We start from the raw sequence: 19487 nt of genomic DNA on the forward strand, positions 1-19487 counted from the left end.
CTGTGTACACAGTGTCCCATGTGTACATACAATCACTCAGCTGCAGGTATGGTCCTCAAACGCTATTGTTAAGACACGGCTATAACTGTTTTATGTATAAAATGTCAGGAAATAGTGAGACAGGTCCATGTCAAATAGCCTGTTTTGCCCAAACAGTCCAAAACTGATACACACTGTTTCAGCTCTAGTACATGAGGTCACTGAGCTGACCGTATGGCCCTTTGATTATATGTGGTTTTAGGCAAAATGTCACCTGACACCTGTCTGATGGATTTTTATGAAGTTTGGTGCAGATGTTCATGATTTTCATGAGGATCAATCCAAGTGAGTTTAGTCATGTCCTGACTTTTCAACCAGTGCCAGCAGCAGACCAGAAACATCTTCAAGGTGGACTGAAATACCTGCAAAACTAATGACATTCCCATCAGCCTCAGCTGAGTTTTGAGCTAATTAGCTAATGTTAGTACGCTAACATGCTACAGTAAGATGGTGAACATGGTCAGCGTTACGCCTGCTTAGCATCAGCGTGTTAACATTGTCATTGTGAGCCTGTTTGCATGCCCATTTAGCTCAAAGCTAACATGGCTGTAGACTCCTAGTCTTGCTGCTTGATAAATGATTTAAACAAACAATTGATTATGAGATATATTGATTTTGCGTCAGTTGTGTAATGAAATCACTGACAAATCACAGTCGCACTACGGTTAAACAAATTGTTGTTGGTTTATTGCGTGTTTGAATCAGGTTATTCTGTTGATAACACATAGATATCATTCTTTTATTTATACCGAAGGCCCCAGTGGTGGCCTGGTGTGAGTCTGATCTGATCTGGATCAAGTTTCCTGTTGATGCGTGACCTTAGTGGTGAAGTCACAACCGCAGACACGTCTTTGTCGACTGCTGCCCTCACAGAGACCCTCTGATTGCCGCTGACCTCAGATGCAGGTGTCAGATGTATCTTAAGCCAGGGTAGCATCCAATGCAGCCAGTTTACTCATAAACTGTCAACAGAGCTGCCGTGCAGACAGCTCCATGTCGGTCCATGCTGGCGTCCCGGAAGAGAACGCCTGCATGACACTGATGTGTATATTTCAGTGTGGTTTGATGTGTTAAGGCCAGTCTTTTCTGCTTTGTGCAGTTAGTAGTAACAGGGTGGGAGAAAGAGAGTTAGTGTTTCTGGTCTCTTTTGTTTGCTTTTTTTGTCCTTTTTACAGTTTGTAGAATGTGTGTCATGTTTCTTGGTTATTCATATATCTGAAAGACTTGTTTACAGACTTGAAATCTGGTGAAAACTTAGGCCATGGGATAAGGAGGACATGATATGATGTGGATGAACATTTCCTGATTTTCTTCCTCAGTTTTTTTAGAATGTCTTAACAATGCAAGATAATTTTGCTGTTTTCTTGTTATCTACTGCACGTACGAGGATATAAAAATCTACAAATTCACATCCAGATGTGTAGTTTTGATATGTTTTATTGATCCAGAAGATGTGCCAAACCAAGATTAAGAATTCCATTTCACTCTTACCCATTGAAAATACTTAAAAGGTCTAATTTCCTCATTTGATATCTCTTTGCCAATGATACAAATATCAGGAAACAAGCTACAAGGAAGACATTGATTTAAACACTCTCTTTTGTGTACATTTTTTCTTAATACTGGATTTCTGGAAAGGCCCTGATTGCACATTTCCTCAATGGCCCAAATCTGACCCCCTGTCGTATCCAGAGTGAGAATGAAACATCCCAAAGTTCCCCACAGTAAGAGCGGGAGCTGATACTGCTCTTTAATTTGTAACTAAAGGGACTGTGTCCAACAAGAGGCAAAGTCTTTGATCGGTGACTCATGGAAAAGAAACAGCACGTCCAAACTAAGGTTCATTTATAAGTGTCTGTCACCTAAACACACATGTATAGTGGCAATGAAGGCTCAACACAGTCACTGTTGTGCAGTGTGTCAAGAGGAGGGGATGTTGAGTGTGCAGGCACTCCTTTCCAATAAGGGAGACAAACGGGTCAAACTGCCTTCCTGTCCTCACATCATTGGATGCTTTGTGTACATGTTTATGTCAAACTCTGAGACACACATACACACACAGTGATAGTCACAAACAGACATGGATACAGTGAGGGATAGAAGTGTCTGTTGTACTGAAAGAAGGCACCTAGAGGAGCAAGCGGTTTATCTTATTCATTTTTTATTAAGCCAGGAAGGCGCCATGAAGGTAAAGTCTGTGTCAGAGGAGAACCAGGAAGTGACTAATGTACCTGTAGAGTGAACAGTTTGGATAATTACTTTAATATGAGCCTTTAATTTCACTTCCAGATAAGTGGCTTAGATCACCAGTTAACAATCTCTTTGGCTTTTGACCCCTTAAAATGAAGCTGTGTCTCCCTGCAGCCCCTCTGAAGAGGCTGTATATGTCCATACGTTCTGACTAGTTAACCCACAGAGTGGTGTTTCTGACTCAGATAGATTCAGTTAAGATGTCAAGAGGTAAAATTATCCAGTATCTTACAAAGAAAAAGGGAAAAATTAGGAAAAAGACTGAAAAAATATACATAATTTTGTGGCTATTGTGATTCCTTTTCCGTCTGTTATCTAACATTTGACCCATTTGGTCTTGGTCCACTGGTTTAGATAATATGGGTAAACTTGAAACATGAGTCCCAGGTCGACTCCATTACAAAGATGCGTAAAGCGGTCTTGTCATATACCCACATTTCTAACAATTCAGCCCTTACACACTCTCTGCCTGATATATCTTTCAAACTGTACAGCCCCAGTTTGTAACACAGGGTTGCCTTTAAAAATATCTAATATCCAAGCACAAGCTGAGATAACTCTCATCACCAGGGTTTGTTTTCCAACTTAAAAATAAGAGCCATGATTAACATGAAGGTTGCAGCAAACAGTTCGTCTCTGGTATTTTCTTGATTAACCGTTGAATCAATATCAAACACTTCCATCACAAATTCTTAAAGCCTTCTGTACAGTGTGGTGTTGAAATTACTTGTTTTGCAAAAAAAAACCCCAACAACTTAGATGTGAAATCTATTATCAAAATAGTTGCTCATTAATTTTCTGTCTATTAAGTAATCTGTTAATCAATTAATAGTTTAATTTCCTTAACTGTTTCTCTAATGGACACCGTGCCTCTTTTTTCGTGTATTACTACTAATGGCATGTAAACTGAGCTTGATGTGTAAAATTGGTGGATTACCCCTTAAACCTAACAACAACAATAAGTTGTGGCATGTAAAAAATATTATTTTCTTGAAATGGAGAACCAAGAACCTCAACCAAGCTCTTATTAAACTGTTATGTGACAGCAACAGAATTCCTTGAAATGTGTTTGTTAAAGTATCAAACTGGCTCTAAAATTTTGGGGTATTTAAAATTCTGTGCGAGAAATCAGTGAAAACTTGCTCACGAAGCATTCGCAGCCAATAAAGCAAAGGAAGAGAGCATCAAGTCCTCCATTGAGTAAAGTGGCCAAACTCGCTGGTCTGGGTACAAAGTGGGAGGAGACGGACAAGCATCATGATGGGCTGAGCCTCACCTGCTGTAAAACTCTGCATCCTCGGCGGAGAGGAGAGCAGAGAAAGGGCCACAATGCTCAGGTTAGATAAAGATGTGGACATACGTGAGAACAAAGTGAAACATACCTGAGGGGGGGGACACAGGACGGGAATGAGAGACTCGCACACGGTCTGAGGTTGACCTGAGCACTTGAGTCCACAGCCTCAAGAGACAGCTGCTGCAGAGTTTGTGGAGACATTTTCCCAAACATGGCAGCCACTTGGCGATTTGCACTTTTCCTCTGCGTGTTGCTGATGGTGTCCAGAGGGCCGAGCCTGGCCAGCGATGACACCGGACACGGCACTGTGGCGAGCAGTGACCACGGGACCACCACGAGCTCAGACTCAGACACCGGACATGGGACGGACACGGGCAATGACACGAGCGGGGACACGGGACACGAGGACACCGGCCATGAGGACAGTGGCCATGGGGACAGTGGCCATGGGGACAGTGGCCATGGAGGAGGGCCCATCACCACTCTACCTATTGTGAGCTGGAAGTGGCATCATGTCTCCACCCCGTACTTGGTGGCCCTCTGGATCCTGGTCAGCTGGATCTGCAAACTCAGTGAGTCCTAACAAGTCTCGTCCCCGGACGGCTGATCCAGATACACCTAATACAGCTCAGTACACAAAACAGTTCGTTTAATTAGAGGCAACGTTTGACTGTGATCGGGCCGTTTTGTTAGTGAGTGCTGAATGAACACTTCTAAGGTAAAGGTGGTTGATAGCACCTGTGGAAGAAGTACTCAAATACCACAGTGTACTCCATTACAAGTTAACATCCTGCATTTATAATCTCATTTAGTACAGATGTGTTATCAGTAATATCTACTTAAGAATCAAAGGTAAAAGTAATGGAAAGAATTTCCCCTTTCAGAGTGTTATATTATCCTATGTATCATAAATGAATCATACTTTAAAAGCTAATCACACAGCTAAAACTAATGCAGTGTAATACTGCAGTCCCAAAACAAAACCTGCATTCATGGAGGTCATAATGTTCAGTTTTTGAGGTGTTGATGAGTTTGTGATGCTGCTGATTTGAACTGCAGAGTTTTTGTCCATCTCACTGAAAAGTGGAGCAGAAGTTTGGAGTAAAATGGAAATACTTAAAGTACACAGTAACATACTTCAGGAAATGTCGTACTTTGCACCAGTGGTAATGTGTGTAAAATTTTCTTTTACAGCACTGTATGTGTAACTCTGTATGACCAATTCAATCAAGGGACGGTGACCGGAGGGGAGTGTCTGGTGAGGCACATTGAATTAGAGGTGAGGTGTGTCATTCTGGAGAAAGACTGTTGATATTTGCTGAAGAAGGAGAAATCCAGAATACTCACCCCACCTTTAAATGCAGCATTGCCATGATTTTTTGAGAAGAATCTCTCTAGTTTCATTGTATATCGTCATACTGCCCAGCCTCATTCCAAGGTTAAGGGTCGGGTTGTAACTACGTCTCTAAGATGTGGTTTAATTTGCAGTACTGTCAGGCTTCTGTGCTGATGAATTGGACCTAAACGGGGGCCTAAAGAGAGCTTGACCTCTGTTTGATATCTCACCAGATGAAGCCTCAGTGCTTATCCCTGGTGTGATCACGGAGCATGGTCGTTAGCACTTCATGTATACACAACAGATGTAAATGGGTTGCAGCACTGTGGACAATGTAAATGAATGAGCATGCATTCATGTATGTGTTTGTGTTCGTCTCCACTGACATAAATATGGGACTGTCGCTACATGATGCAGGAAATGACTGTGGATAGCCAAACAATGAAATCAGACACAACTGGCCAACTTTTTTTTTTTTTTTTTTTTTCCAGTCAATAAGTCATGTTTGGCAGTTAATCTGTGCTGCCCGTGGCTGGAAATGTTACAGCCCTGTTTGTACTGACAGTAACTTGTCTGAGAGGTTATCAATGATAACAAAGAAATATGTTATGAAAGGTTTTAGCAGATACTTCTGCAGCTTTTGAGAAAACTGCTTTGCGAGTATGTTTTTTAGACAGCATGTCTATCAAAACTGCCACACTTCCTTGACACAGTCTAGAGTTCACACTTGAAAAGATTTAAACAAAAGCATCAGAAAGAAAAAAGGCCGTGCAGCAGGCAAACATTTACACAAGGATTGGAGGACACCTCTTATACGTTATCGCTAACATTTCATACAGGGATTAAACTTGTGGATATAGAGACAAAAGGACTCAGTCAGGACCACACTGTGACAGATATGTTCCGCAGCAGGAAACCATTAACATGTACTTTAAACATGTTTAGAAACTGGGGATGCATGCGTCTCCCTAACAGATCTATGAACTCCAATAGGATTTAGGAACTGATGCTGGTTTCGCAAAGTCGTTGGCAAAGGAAGTGGAACAAATCGGCTGCATGAAGTGATCTCGCATAAATCAAAACAAAAGTAGATTCCTGAAGAGAAGACAATGGCAGAAGTTTTCTTCAGATCGAATTTCCTCTGGCAGATTTACAGTGCTTGCTTTCTTTCATCCTCCTCCTCCGCGCTGCGCTGATTGAAGGACAATGGACAAGAAATTCATGATACATTTTGTATCCTCAAGAAGGACTTCACATTTTCAGACGTTTGTGTTCATTTATTGTTGTCAGACACGGGAACATTATTCACTTTCACCGTCACTGTCAGTCTCTGACCTTTTCACACCCATCATCGGCCGTCATCGTGTTGATTTCTTAATTCAGGCTAATTTTACTCATTCTACTCTCAAAATGAAAAGCACGAGGTGAATACTTATAACACGGACACACAGTGAAATGGAATTTTATCTACATTTGCATCACAGTGGAGGTGGGTGAGGTCACTAATGACACATTTCATGGAGTGAAAATAGACTTTTCACATCAGCCTGACAAACAGTAACACAGTGATCCTGAACTGTGGCTCCTGGAGCTCCCAGTCTGAAAACAGCCTTTACGCGACCTCTGCTTTTCACCATGAAAGTGACCTCTCTTTGTGGCTGTTTAAAGTGTGCAAGGAGCTGTGGCCTTTTGCAATGATTGAAAGGTTTAAGGACCAGCCAGCGTTCAGTGAGATATATGAGGTCATTAGTTAATAAGGCTGAACAGGGGACTTCATGCTTGACTGTGCAGGAGCTGCAGTTCCCATAAGGAGGATTTACAGCATTTAGAAACCAATAAGTTGTCTTTCAGATATAAAGCTGATTTCAATACACTGACATACATTAATGCTAAATTATCTTATCTCCACTGCGATATGAATAATCACCAAATAATAGTTTGAGCAGTTTATTTCCGTATGAGCAGCCTCAGATATTTCGGTTGTTTACATAAAGCTCTTAGCAGAGACACACTGGTTCACACCTGTGCCTGTGTGAGAGCTTACGTATCAAATCATCAAACCAGTCCATCTTACCAATGAGGCCATTGTCCCTTGTCCTGCTCAAACAGGATGGGACTGTTGGCCAAAAGAAAAAAAAAACATTCAGTCATAACGGAACAATTCTGCTGAATCAGTGCTTATGGGAAACAGGACAGTATTTACAGGGGAGTCACAATGGAGGCTCATCTTCCTTCACTTTGGAGAGATTTTTTTGTTGTCGGCCATGAACAGACCAGAGTTTACTTCCTTTGAAAATGTGTAGTGGTCATTTAAAGGACAAGGCTGCTTTTATTTAAACTCATGAAATGACCAAAACCAGCAATGTGTTAGTCAATCTCTAAACACTTTCCACCTTCTCTAACCTGTCAGTGGCAGATCAAACCCATTGATTACTGCTGAAGACATAGACTTTTAATAAAAATGCATTTTGGAACTATTTTCCGCTGCGGATTGAGAGACACTTGGTGACCTACTGAGTATTTACGCAGCTGAAAAATTAAGCCAACCTGAAGTGGTAAAAAAAAACTGCAGTTCCTCGACTGGCCACTTGAGGCTGGCTCCAAAAGTGAGTGAATCCCCATAGACCTCCATACTAAAATGTTTAACTTTACAGCAGAAATAAACATGATTACAGCTTATGGTTCCAGTCTTTCCATTAGACGTGTTGACAATAACAACAGTTAACCTTTAAAATAACCTTATGAAGTGAATCATAGCTCCACTGTATCATAGTCGTAGTTTATTTAGGGACGGTTGGAGGACAGCTTTCTCATGTCTCCCATGTCAGGAGAACAGGAGTCTTTAACCAGGACTGAGTAACATCAGTGTCAATCATTAGTAAGCACGAATGTGGGAGACGCAGCCAGTTGAAATGTTCCTAAACGCACACATTTGTTCAACATGTATCAAATGACCTCTGCATATGCACATGCACACACACACACACACACACACACACACACTCACTCACTCACTCACAGAAAATGTGTCATGACAAACTTGAGTGGATTCGTTCAAGACCAGAAAGCACAAACAAAGCGATGACCGGTGAGTGTTTCAAATGTGACTGAATAACCTGAGACCCTTCTTGAACATCCGTTACTCCTCCTTTAATCCTCCACGCTAAACACACACACACATGCGCACACACACACAACCTTGGTCATAGAGGAGATACTGTACATATAAAAAGCTGAGTCCAGGGTTCTGCACACTTCTGAATTCACTGCTGACCACAGACTGTGGGCGGAATGAGGAGAGATGAGACTGGGAAAGAGGAAAAGATAGTGATAGCAAACGAGTGAGTAAGACTGAGGAAGCGCAAAATAAAGGAGGGATCAGAAGTGTGACACGTTCTTCGGCAGTCCGGTCTGGCCTTGGTACAGACAGTTCACCTCATTGACATCCAAGGTTGCACGAGCACGAGACGTTTTTTGGAGCGCGGCCTCTCTCTTCACTCTGTCTTTTAAACTGATCTGATCAAATGCAACGCTGCGGATGTGTACACCTGAGGTTGTTGGGGTCGGTGTTGCTGATCTGCCTCGTCTCAGGGGTCACAAAGGTGAACGGGGACGCGGCGCTAACACATCAAGAATCCCACCTGAAGCCGGCGGAGCCCAAATCGAACTTGAATCACACTGAACATGGCCATGGCGCCAGCATCACAGGAATACCCATCGTGACCTTCAAATGGCACCATGTGGAGACCCCGTATCTAATTGCATTATGGATATTGGTGGCTGGTTTGGCAAAATTGGGTATGTAGCAAACATTTTCGGAAATGAAGTGTGCTGGACTTTTAAATATGGACTATATGTTACCAGTTACTACCAGTTCATCATCTCATAGGACTACTGATCGTCGTAAATGAGAAGTTAAGAAAATCCCAAATAGCAAAGCATCAGCCTGTTAGAGTCACGCATGGTTCGGATGCTCCAGTCAGACATGCTCCTCTGTCAAAGGTGATGATGTTGAGGCAATTTTAAACCACCTAACATTGTCCTGTTGTCGCACACATTGGAAAACTCTTCCACATGGTAGCATACGCATGAGATTCTGTCGCGCACTGAAAACAACAAAATATGATCTTAAAATTTCTTGTTTTGTTTCAACTCAACAGTTCCTTCATGACGTTAAGTTTTCATAACTAAATAGGCAAAAAGTGTTGGAAGAAGCATTAATTTCTTCAGATTCTATCACTGAAAATTGAGCTGATCTGCTTCAGCAGGACGGTTCAGTTCAATCAGCTGTAAAAAAAAAAAAAAGACCATAAATACAGACGTTATTTAGGATCTCAGCGCTTGTAGGAAGAAGCTGATTGGTTTTAACCTCTAACCGTGCACCATTATGTGCCTCTAATACTGTAACAAATAGTGTCATTGGCTGCAGCAGTGAACAGTCTTATCAACACGACATGATGTTCCCGGGAGCAGAAGACTTCCTTTTGTTTTTCTGCATGTTTGCACTGTATTGATTATCATGTCATTGTTTCATATTTTATCTGATTGAACATTAAATGCCACAAGGCACAATTATGCGTCATATTTGTGCTTTACGCTGATCTTCCACTTGCTGTCTTTGCTTCTTTGGGTTCCACCTTCATGCACAAATATAAACACAGCGCTGAAATATAAGAGATCCGCACAAAGTTTTTAGCTCGCTGGTTTGGTTTGTTGGTCCACAAACATTTCTCTCACCCCTTGGCGGCCACAGTTTTGCCTTGAGGCTGAAATTTGCCACGGAGTTTGTGTTGTTGAGATGTGTGTGTGTGTGAATGCACAATTGTGTGGATGCATGCACGTACGTGAGTGCAGCTATTGCAGACTTGCACTGGTCTTAACTCTAATCCTCTATGTTTGAGTGGAACATATTAAGACAACAAAAGTCTACCCCCTGTGTGCTGGTCAGAGAAATCAACACTTTGAAATGGGTCTATTGCAGCGCTTCAGTAGATTTTATTATTAAATAAGCGACACTTTGTCAGGCCATTAAGTCAAGTGACCTGAAGCAAAAGTGTGTCTTTAGTTCTGCAGAGGTTTTCAAACCCTCGTACGCTCCACCATGCTGGTTAATCATACGCCCAGAACACAAAATGCCACTTTCTCAGTCGAGTGCAACAGTTGATCATTTGCAAATTTTGCAACAGTTTTAGTTTTACGGTTTAGTTATGATGCAATGTCTCTTAAACGTTATCAGACCCGGAACCCAAACTTTAACACAGGCAGTCGTGCCAAAAATCTTTAAGTCTTATTATTGGTTTTTATGAATCTGCACTTGCTGGTTCTTGCATGGGAATCCGCAAGAGAAAGTCAACTATCCTTCTCTTCTCTCAGTCATCGAGGCCAATCACCATGTGACCAATGTAATCCCAGAGAGCGCCCTCCTCATCTGCTTTGGCTTCATCCTGGGTGGGATTATCTGGGGTGCAGACAAGGTGCAGACCTTCACACTGACCCCGACGGTGTTCTTCTTCTACCTGTTGCCTCAAATCATCCTGGACGCGGGCTACTCCATGCCCAACAAGCTGTTCTTCAGCAACATGGGGGCCATCCTGGTCTATGCCGTCATCGGGACCTGCTGGAACGCCGCCAGCCTGGGCCTGTCGCTGTGGGGGTGTCACAAGGGAGGAGCCATGGGTAAGAGGGACTTACATCTGACTGAATCTGGATATTAGCGGCGGGGTGTAAAATAGGAGGAGATAATTCAGAGAGACAATGTAACCTAATTAGGAAAGGCGAAAGGAACAGGTGCATGCTGGTGTTTTACTTGTTTGGCCCCTAAAAGGCACTTTTTTACTCCAGAACCTGCCTGAGAATCATCACGTTTTCTACAGAGTTCCAGTGTTGCCTGTGCATCCATGGGTACATTACAGACAAGAGGGACTTTGGCTAATTAGCTATTAGCTAATAGCTAATTCGGCATACTTTTAGTGATGCCAGTTTGGCAAAATGTAAACAAATATGGACTGAGAACGCCCACAGTGTCAGTCTGTGACAAGCACTGCACTGGGGTGACAAATGCTTTTATCTGATGAGCTATTGGAGAGATCTGAGATCAAATTCTTTCACTTATTATGATGACTGTCTCGACCAAATGTCTCAACCCTGTGTGCTGTAGGTGACCTGGACATCGGCCTGCTGCAGTATCTTCTCTTCGGCAGTCTGATTGCTGCTGTGGACCCCGTAGCTGTCATCGCCGTGTTTGAGCAAGTCCATGTCAACGAGGTCCTCTTCATCATGGTGTTTGGAGAGTCGCTGCTCAACGACGGCGTCACAGTGGTTCGTACACTATGATGCAACTGCTGCGCTTAACCCCTCGTGTTAGCTGAGAAGCAGAACAGTTTGTGAGTTTACTGAGTCATCCATCATTGGAAAGTACACGTCCAAGACATGAAGTGTTCAGAATGCAAACATTCTGTTCTCAGACTGAGGACCTTTACCCTGACAGCCCTGTCATGTTGTCTTTCCTGAACTTAATCCCTCACTGGTCAATCAATGCGCTGTTTGAGGTGATTGAGCTCATAAAAACTATTGCCTGCATGCAGTATGAATCATGAAATTCCACTCTATTCATCGCTGAAAAGGAATAAAAAGGTATTATTTCTTAACTTTCCACGCCTTTCTAAGAACGGCATTTTAAGACTCTGACCTTTCTGAGGCTTATTGAAAAAAAGCACCACGCTGTGTTCAAGTGACAATAAGTAACAATAATCTGCACCAAAAAATGAAAAAGATATCTGCACCCTGCTGGTTCATGCCATCATGCATGCCAGCTGTTATATATAAATCAATTACACAATCTCAGATGGCATTTCAGGCTCAAAACTCAAGACAAACATTGTGACAGGCAACTCAAAGACAATACAGGAGCTGCAGATGTGCAGTAATTTGCATTGTTGCATGCTATATGTCATATCCATCTTAATTCCACCTCTCATTTTCTTCTTCTCTTAGGTGCTCTTCAATGTATTTGATGCGTTCGTGTCACTGGGAGGATCCAAAATTAATGCTGTGGAGATCATTAAAGGAATAAGTAAGGAGTGACCTTTATTTACCCGTTCAAAGAGAGCAATGGAAGAGTGCGTAGGGATATAAAGTGTTCATTAAACAGCACATGATCCAAGATGATGACATGAAAGTAACTGTGATGTTGTTTTCAGTTTCCTTCTTCGTGGTGGCGTTTGGGGGTTCCCTCGTGGGCTTTGTGTTTGGCCTGCTGATCTCTCTTCTGACCAGATGCACGAAAAACATCCAGATCATCGAGCCAGGCTTCGTCTTCGTCTTGGGATACCTCTCCTACCTGACGGCCGAGATGCTCTCCCTGTCGGCCATCCTTTCGTGAGTCCTTCACGTCTTGTCTTTCATAACAGGATTTTTGGAAGAAATTGTTAAAGCCATAATGATGTTTATTCGTGCGTGTCTTTGCCCTGTAGGATCGTCTTCTGCGGCATGTGCTGCCAGAAGTACATCAACGCAAACATGGACGAGAGGTCCGTCACCACAGTCCGATACGTCATGAAGGTGTTAGCCAACGGGTCAGAAACCATCGTCTTTGTGTTCCTCGGCATCTCGGCCATTGATAAGTCAATCTGGGTGTGGAACACGGGCTTCATCCTCCTCACGCTCCTCTTCATCATTGTGTACAGGGTAATCGGTGAGGCTTTGTCTTTTGCTGTCAGTTTTGAGTGCAAACAGTTCACTATCTGATGTCAGCGCTCACAAAACAGACTGGCTTTGCGTCCATGTATACTACAGGTGTCCTTTTCCTCACCTGGATCCTGAACAAGTTCAGACTGGTCCCCCTGGAGTTCATAGATCAGGTGATTATGAGCTACGGTGGCCTGCGAGGGGCTGTTGCATATGGCCTGGCTACGATGCTGGATGAGAACAAGATAAAGGAGAAGAATCTGATGGTCTGCACCACCCTCATCGTCGTGTACTTCACTGTCATTCTTCAGGTAAACACTTCTCTGTCTTATCAGGCTAAAATAGCGTATTGGCTTATTTGTTTTTTTCAGCTTTTGTACACAAAACACTCAACCTCTCCATCTTGCTTGAATCTCTTCCTGCTGCAGGGAATAACCATGAAACCTCTGGTCACCTGGCTTAAAGTAAAGAGAGCTGCAGTGACCGAGCTCACACTCATAGAAAAAGTGCAGAACAAGGTAAAGCTCAAGGTTAAACCGCAGGAAGAGCCATAAAGTACCAGGCTGCCGTCCAGCTCTCACAGAATCTCTGTTCTTGCTCTTTAGGTATTTGATCACATGCTGGTTGCCATAGAAGATATATCTGGACAAATAGGACATAACTACATGAGGGACAAGTATGTAAAGACATCTTAAATGATGTGACTGGTTAAATGTCTTCGCTGTGTGGGTGAAGCTACAGTTATCTCCTCTCTCGCTGCGAAGGTGGAATCATTTTGAGGAGAAGTGGATGTCGAGGATTTTGATGAAGCCGTCGGCGAGGAAGAACCGCGACTACGTCTTCAATGTCTTCCATCAGCTGAACCTCAAGGATGCTATGAGCTACGTGGCTGAGGTGAAAGTCATACGCTGTATAGGTCTCTTGTTGTTTTAATCAAATGGACGCACAGTGAACAGGCAGCGGCTGCTGGTGAAGAATGTCCTCCGGTCTCACTGTTGCAGGGTGAACGCAGAGGTTCCCTGGAGTTTGTCCGCAATGAAACCTCGTTCATCGACTTCAAGAAAAAGTTTGGTGAAGATTTCTCAGAAGTCATGCCTGACATCATGGCCGACACGTCAGACGATCAGGGCGCAATGTCCGCCATGAGGTGAGCAAAGGCTTTCACCTGATTTACACCACAGTCACAGGGGGTCTGAGAGGTAGTCTGAATACAGTGTACTCAGTCGGTGGAGATCAAGTTTACTTTAGCAGCTCTCCAGCTCCTTTCATTATTTTAATTTCTGCTATGAATTTGAAATTATTATATCTAAATATAAGACATCAACAGCTAATTTGGCATGTTCAAAACTAGGTTGATCTACTTTTTTCACTGAGCATCAGCTTGCATCAGAGCTTCTCAGACACTGCCCTCCGGTGGTTACAGACAGTTACAGCACTTGTTTTCACACTTGGAAGCAAACCAGAACAAGTAGAAATGTTCTTGCACTGGCTGTTCATTTCCTATCTGTTTTGTATGAGAAGCCTAAGTTAGCGCTGCGTCTGAGTGTGTTAAAAACATAAAGTAACTGTCATGATTTTTCGTGCGATGGAAGAGACCCTGTGCCGACGGTGAGCCTGGAAATGCACGAGCCGACCATAATTGGTATGAGGGAGACAGAGGACGTTAACTCTCACCACCTGCTGCAGCAGCATCTGTACAAGGGCAGGAAACAGGTGAGTGTTTTCAGCCACATCTCTTTAGACGCCACATGTATAACAATTAAAGGGAACTACAGCAGTTTAGTTTAGCATTTAGCATTGGGCTTCCATGAGGTCTTTGACAGTAGTTACTATCAGATAAGAACCGTCTCCAAACTCAAGGCACAAAATCGGCCCTCACATCTCCTCCACGCTTGGCTCTTGTTTCGTAGCACCGGCACAGGTACAGCCGGAGCCATTTCGACGTCAATAAGGATGAGAATGAGGTGCAGGAGATCTTCCAGAGGACCATGAGGAGTCGCTTGGAGTCCTTTAAGTCTGCAAAGATGGGCGTCGCTCCGCCAAAGCACATTACCAAGCACACAAAGAAAGACCAGCAGCAAAAGGTCTGAGCCTGACAATTCATTTTCATTTGACAGTCGACAGTATAAGTGTCTGATGTTGACATGTTGTAAACTTATTTTCTGATCATATAGAATCTGACTTGAATAATAATTTTGATAATTTTATACAAATGTAATTAGACAGCATTTGTGTGACTGGTTGTGTTTACACATCTTTTAACATTGTAGGACTTAAAGAAGGTTAAAAAAAATGGCAGTAGCACTAAAAATTCTGAATAATGCCCACATGTACTAATCTAAATATGTGCATTACAGCTTTGTTTTTCCCATTTTGTAACTTCAGATGTAATTTACTAATAAATTGACTTCTCTACTTACTGCAGATGGCAAATGGAAAATCAGCGGACAAAAGTAAAAGCTACCATTCAGGTGATGAAAGTTTGTTCCTCTCAGCCCTAAATTGTCCAAATACTTAATAAAAGCCCTTTTTTTGAAAAACATTTTGTCGTTTTTTGACAGATTTCGGGTACTCAGAGGGAGACAGGGCCTCTGGCTTTGAGGCCTCAGGCAATTCATTCCCCATGAGGGTCACCTACCGAGCAGGAGGTAAGAGAAGCGTTATAGATATAGAGAAGATGTGTTATAGTTAATGTACTTGAAAATTCTACTCGAGTGTCAGCACTGATTCACTTTCTGTCTTTCATCCAGCTGGAATTGAGAACCCAGTCTTCATGCCGGACCTGGACCCCATGGCGCAGGTGCAGATCCCTCCGTGGCTGGCGGACGACGAGCTCGACAGCAGCACGGTGGCTCCCTCGCAGCGGGCCCAGGTGCGGCTGCCGTGGACGCCCAGCAACCTGCGCCGCCTGGCTCCCCTCCGCCTCAGCGCTCGCTCCACCGACTCCTTCATGCTGGCCGACGCTCCTGCCGCGCAGCAGAGGGACGACCAGCAGCTGCCGCCTCCGCCTCCGCCTCCAAATCTGCCTCACAGAGACGACGGCCACATGTAGCGACGCCCCACCCCTCGTCCAGCTCCCGTTAACCCGGCTACCAAAGACACAGAACCTAACCTTGGACTTTGCACCCCCTGCTCTCAAAATATTGACCAGGGAATGTTTTCTTTTCTGTGCCATTATTTAATCTTAGTCCAGAGTTTCCAGACAAAACATTCGCAGTCCCACAACCTTTGCGCTCTTGACGCAGCTGCACTTGTTGCTCTGACTTCACCCTCCACTGAGCAGTGGGAAGCTGCATGCAGGGCGAGGGATCCTGCGTGCACAGCGGCGTGTTATTCACCAGCACATGCTGAACATTGTCCCGTCTTGTCCTCTGGTTCACAGCGAACCAGATCCGTCCCTGAGGAGAATCTCATCCCAGAGTGTGGTGCAGAAACCTTTTTCAAGAATGTAGATATTTCTGAATTGTGTTGTTTATGAAGATGAAATGTTTAATTAGAGTGATATGAAGATAATTCCAACCCTGTAATCTGAATAGAGCATTTCTGTGTCTTTTCTCATTTGAAGAGTTGAGAGAGAGGTTGAATTTAAACTTGAAGAATGTAAAAACATCACATGTGATACAGACGCACATTATATTTATTCACAAATGAAGTTTGGTATCACGTGGACGTTTCCAGCATCTCAAATCTGCACCAAGAACACTTTGACTTACCGGTTTTAAACTTCATGGATGAAGACATAAAAATGAAGAACAAAGTCTTTATGGGTTCAGGTACACGGGTGAGGTGCTGAGTCACGAATGCTAAATGTTGATTTTCTGAACATTAATCCACAACTACTTTGATAATTGATTAATCATTTATTAATTTGTTTATCAAGGAAAATGCCAAACACGGGCTGCTTTTCTCTTTTTCATGTTATTGCAAAATAAACATTGGCGAACACGTCTAACCGGACTGGAAATTAAAATTAGCCTTTTAGCTAAATCTGGCACATTTTCATCAAACTGATGTTACTTAATGAGAGATGTATCTAATACCTTACAGTGAGGTAAATAAAGTGGAATGTGGAATGATCCAAACAGGTGTTTTTGGAGCGTTCCACATCTTTCCCAGTCTTTGAAACATGTGGCTGCATCAGATTCAGAATAAGCACATATTTGCAAAAATCAATGAAGCTGATGAGGTCAAACATTAAACATGTCGCCTTTGTACTGTTTTTAATTGAGTATATGGAATCAGGGTTGTATTAATCAATTAAAAGTCATGAAAAGCCCCAGTATTGAAAGATATGAAGGCAGTTCCACTTGTTGCAGTGTGTTAAACTTCTTTGCATCACCATGAATTAGTAAAAAACACATTTAAGTCATTAGACACAGTCAGTGTTTGCACACACTTCATTACAAATAGTCCATTTCTGATGTTTCCAGTTGCTTTGTGACGTAGTCCAAAATAATTTTCTCATTTCCAGAATCCTTCAGGTAAAAGTGAGCCCCATCGAGCATCCTGACGGTGAACTCTCCCGATGTGAAGCTTTTCCAAGCTGTTGATAAAATACATGAATATTCTTCATTACATATTACAACTCACACGGAGTCATATCAACACAGATGTCGTCCATTGTCTCTTTTGGCATTTTGGAGCAACATTTGCTGTTTCCAGTGTTGTTTTCTCACTGCAGGCTCATACAGATGGAGTTTACGTGTCTTTTTGGGGGACTTTGTGATGTATTTGGCTAAAATAATTTTTCAGTTCCTATGAATGAATGAATTTGCAGAGACCAAATGTTCCATGATTTCTGATATTAAGCACCCAGAAGCCGACAAACTGAAGTAGAGCGAGTGATCAGAGGACTGACCTTCTAAGTCATGAGGGACGTCATCCTTTCCATCAAAACACGTGACTGGACAGCAGAGGATCGGACCCTCCGGCTTGTCACACCTGAGAGAAAGACGTCAGTCACTACAAACATTCACTCGGTCACAAATCCTTTGAAACGATCGGTTAAATCCAGATTACACTGAGTAACGAGGCTGGCAGCCCACCTGTAGTTCTCCACGACGTGCAGGTCGGCCTTCAGGGCAGGAAGGAAGAGCTTCAGGACGTCGGGGTTTGCCAGCAGCTCAGGTGGAGTTCCTCCAATCGAAATCATCCACTTGAGAAAATCCTCGTCAGATAACTCGCTTCTCTTCGGGGTGTTGATGCGCGTCTCTGACTGGACGACAAAAGGCGACATTAATAGCATCTTATCAACACCAAACCTTTGTCATCTGTTAAAGAATCTGAAGGTGTTGTTGTAGTTGCATATAGAGAAGGAGCAAGACCTCCATCAGGTAAGATAAGAATCTAAACCAGTTCCTTCTGAACGGACAACAGGGTGCAGGATTTCTACTTCCTGGTCTTTTTTTGTTTGGCTTTCAAGACTTTAGAAGATTTTCCTCCACATATCATCAAAGATATATGAACTGTGGCCCTGAGAACAGGGTAAGCTGTTGTGCAGCATGACACTGAAGGCATCACCACTGCACCGACTGACTCCCCACGACTACATGATTATGGCAGATACATTTACAGATTACAGATATTGATACTGAGTGAACAATCCTGGAGAAACGTGATGAACAAACTCACGTAAGGTGCCGAGGCTCCAGACAGGAAGATGTGAACAGGTTTGAGGTTGTGCCGTTTCTTCAGGGCGTCTGCCACGGCAAAGCTGGTGAAGGCACCAAAGCTGAAACAGATCAGGACAGAGCCCACGTCAACAGAAAGGAAGATGGAAGAGGTGGAATAAAAAGGAATCACTTGATAACTGGGCTGTGTCAGCGTGACAAAGACGATGTGACTTAAGGAACCCTGACTGTTGTCACACCTGTGGCCAAACAGAGCAAACGGCTTCTCTTTCAGCATCGGCAACAACACCTCAATAACCTCGTCCACAATCTGCTCCATGTTCTGGAAGAACGGCTCTCTGGCTCGACTCTCTCTGCCTGGCAGCTTGACGGCAAACACTGGAAGTGACAGTGAAAGTGTTAAAAGCATTTAGAGTAGAAATATAATCATACTGTGACATTTCAAGACTTAACTCTGAAGTTCACAACCCCTTTTATTACAGCAGATAAAAGACCACATTAGCTGTGATGACACACAGCAAATAAATTCTCGACACAGGGCAAACAGCTTGGATTAACAGCGTAAAGTGTGGCATTTATACACCATTTTACCTTCTATGGAGCTGTTGAGGATGTTCCCCCAGCGTGCATAGTGCATGGACCCTCCACCTGCCCAGGGGAAGCATATCAGCCGGGTCACAGCATCCGGCCTTCTCTTGAAACAGTTGATCACTTTTTCCATCTTAACTTTACGGACGGGCGAGGACTGATTCACATCTGTGGTTTATGGTCCTACTTCTGTTTAAGAAGAGCACAGGAGCAAAACTGGTGCTCCACCTCCGAGCAAAGGTGATTTAAAGCACTAATGGGGGATTATAGAAAAGTTAAGTCTCACCTGTTTGTTGCTGGCTGCTCCATCAACTTCCCCCTGGAAAGCAGGAATGATTTCTCATGCTGAGGTGTAATATTTCCTGGTTATTTTCTTCTGTGGTTTATGTAAATATGATGTCTGTGGATTCTGGAGACATCTACAGTATGGAGTGTGTATTCCAAGCACCCAGTTCACACCAGTCACACTCTGTGTCATTTCCCAGTTCGTGCCACAGCAGTGTAAAATGTTCTTGTGATACCTGGGTGGATGGACAGGACGGAAGCCTTTTCAGAACATGACGTAAATACTTCAGGAGACGTTTCTCGGAAGTGACGTTATTTTCTGCTGAAGGCATTTCCTGACGGGTTTCCCTCCGTGGTGGAGGAGGGAATAAGAGCTCAG

At 43.3% G+C, this 19487-nt stretch overlaps 2 protein-coding genes across 2 annotated transcripts; one reads left to right on the plus strand and one right to left on the minus strand.

Moving 5' to 3' along the window:
• The first annotated feature begins 3619 nt into the window (after positions 1–3619).
• On the plus strand, positions 3620–16367 carry LOC143335562 (sodium/hydrogen exchanger 3-like). Its single transcript, XM_076755090.1, has 16 exons — positions 3620–4155; positions 10293–10595; positions 11077–11237; positions 11913–11991; positions 12119–12296; positions 12392–12612; positions 12714–12916; positions 13034–13123; positions 13211–13281; positions 13370–13499; positions 13607–13752; positions 14198–14318; positions 14516–14689; positions 15031–15076; positions 15167–15253; positions 15356–16367. Exons 1-16 carry the CDS (start codon positions 3795–3797, stop codon positions 15655–15657), a joined length of 2673 nt encoding a protein of 890 aa, XP_076611205.1. The 5' UTR covers positions 3620–3794; the 3' UTR covers positions 15658–16367.
• Positions 16368–16445: 78 nt separating this feature from the next.
• Positions 16446–19363, minus strand: olah (oleoyl-ACP hydrolase). The gene is made up of 7 exons (XM_076755091.1): positions 19110–19363; positions 18827–19012; positions 18475–18613; positions 18237–18336; positions 17651–17820; positions 17464–17546; positions 16446–17148 (listed from the first exon to the last, which is right to left on the minus strand). Exons 2-7 carry the CDS (start codon positions 18954–18956, stop codon positions 17006–17008), a joined length of 765 nt encoding a protein of 254 aa, XP_076611206.1. The 5' UTR covers positions 18957–19012; positions 19110–19363; the 3' UTR covers positions 16446–17005.
• Between the last annotated feature and the right edge of the window lie 124 nt (positions 19364–19487).

Source organism: Chaetodon auriga, chromosome 17 (assembly GCF_051107435.1).
Source record: "Chaetodon auriga isolate fChaAug3 chromosome 17, fChaAug3.hap1, whole genome shotgun sequence".
Taxonomy (NCBI): Eukaryota; Metazoa; Chordata; class Actinopteri; order Chaetodontiformes; family Chaetodontidae; genus Chaetodon; species Chaetodon auriga.

What these genes read in the sequence shown, in the direction of transcription:
- LOC143335562 (XM_076755090.1), top strand. Translation starts at nt 3,795, where the DNA reads ATGGCAGCCACTTGGCGATTTGCACTTTTCCTCTGCGTGTTGCTGATG. An exon ending in CTATGAGCTACGTGGCTGAG is followed by an intron (nt 13,500 to 13,606) that starts GTGAAAGTCATA and finishes TCACTGTTGCAG; the next exon opens with GGTGAACGCAGAGGTTCCCT. An exon ending in AGAAAGACCAGCAGCAAAAG is followed by an intron (nt 14,690 to 15,030) that starts GTCTGAGCCTGA and finishes TACTTACTGCAG; the next exon opens with ATGGCAAATGGAAAATCAGC.
- olah (XM_076755091.1), bottom strand. Translation starts at nt 18,956, where the DNA reads ATGGAAAAAGTGATCAACTGTTTCAAGAGAAGGCCGGATGCTGTGACC. An exon ending in TTTGCTCTGTTTGGCCACAG is followed by an intron (nt 18,337 to 18,474) that starts GTGTGACAACAG and finishes GATCTGTTTCAG; the next exon opens with CTTTGGTGCCTTCACCAGCT. An exon ending in CTGGAGCCTCGGCACCTTAC is followed by an intron (nt 17,821 to 18,236) that starts GTGAGTTTGTTC and finishes TTTGTCGTCCAG; the next exon opens with TCAGAGACGCGCATCAACAC.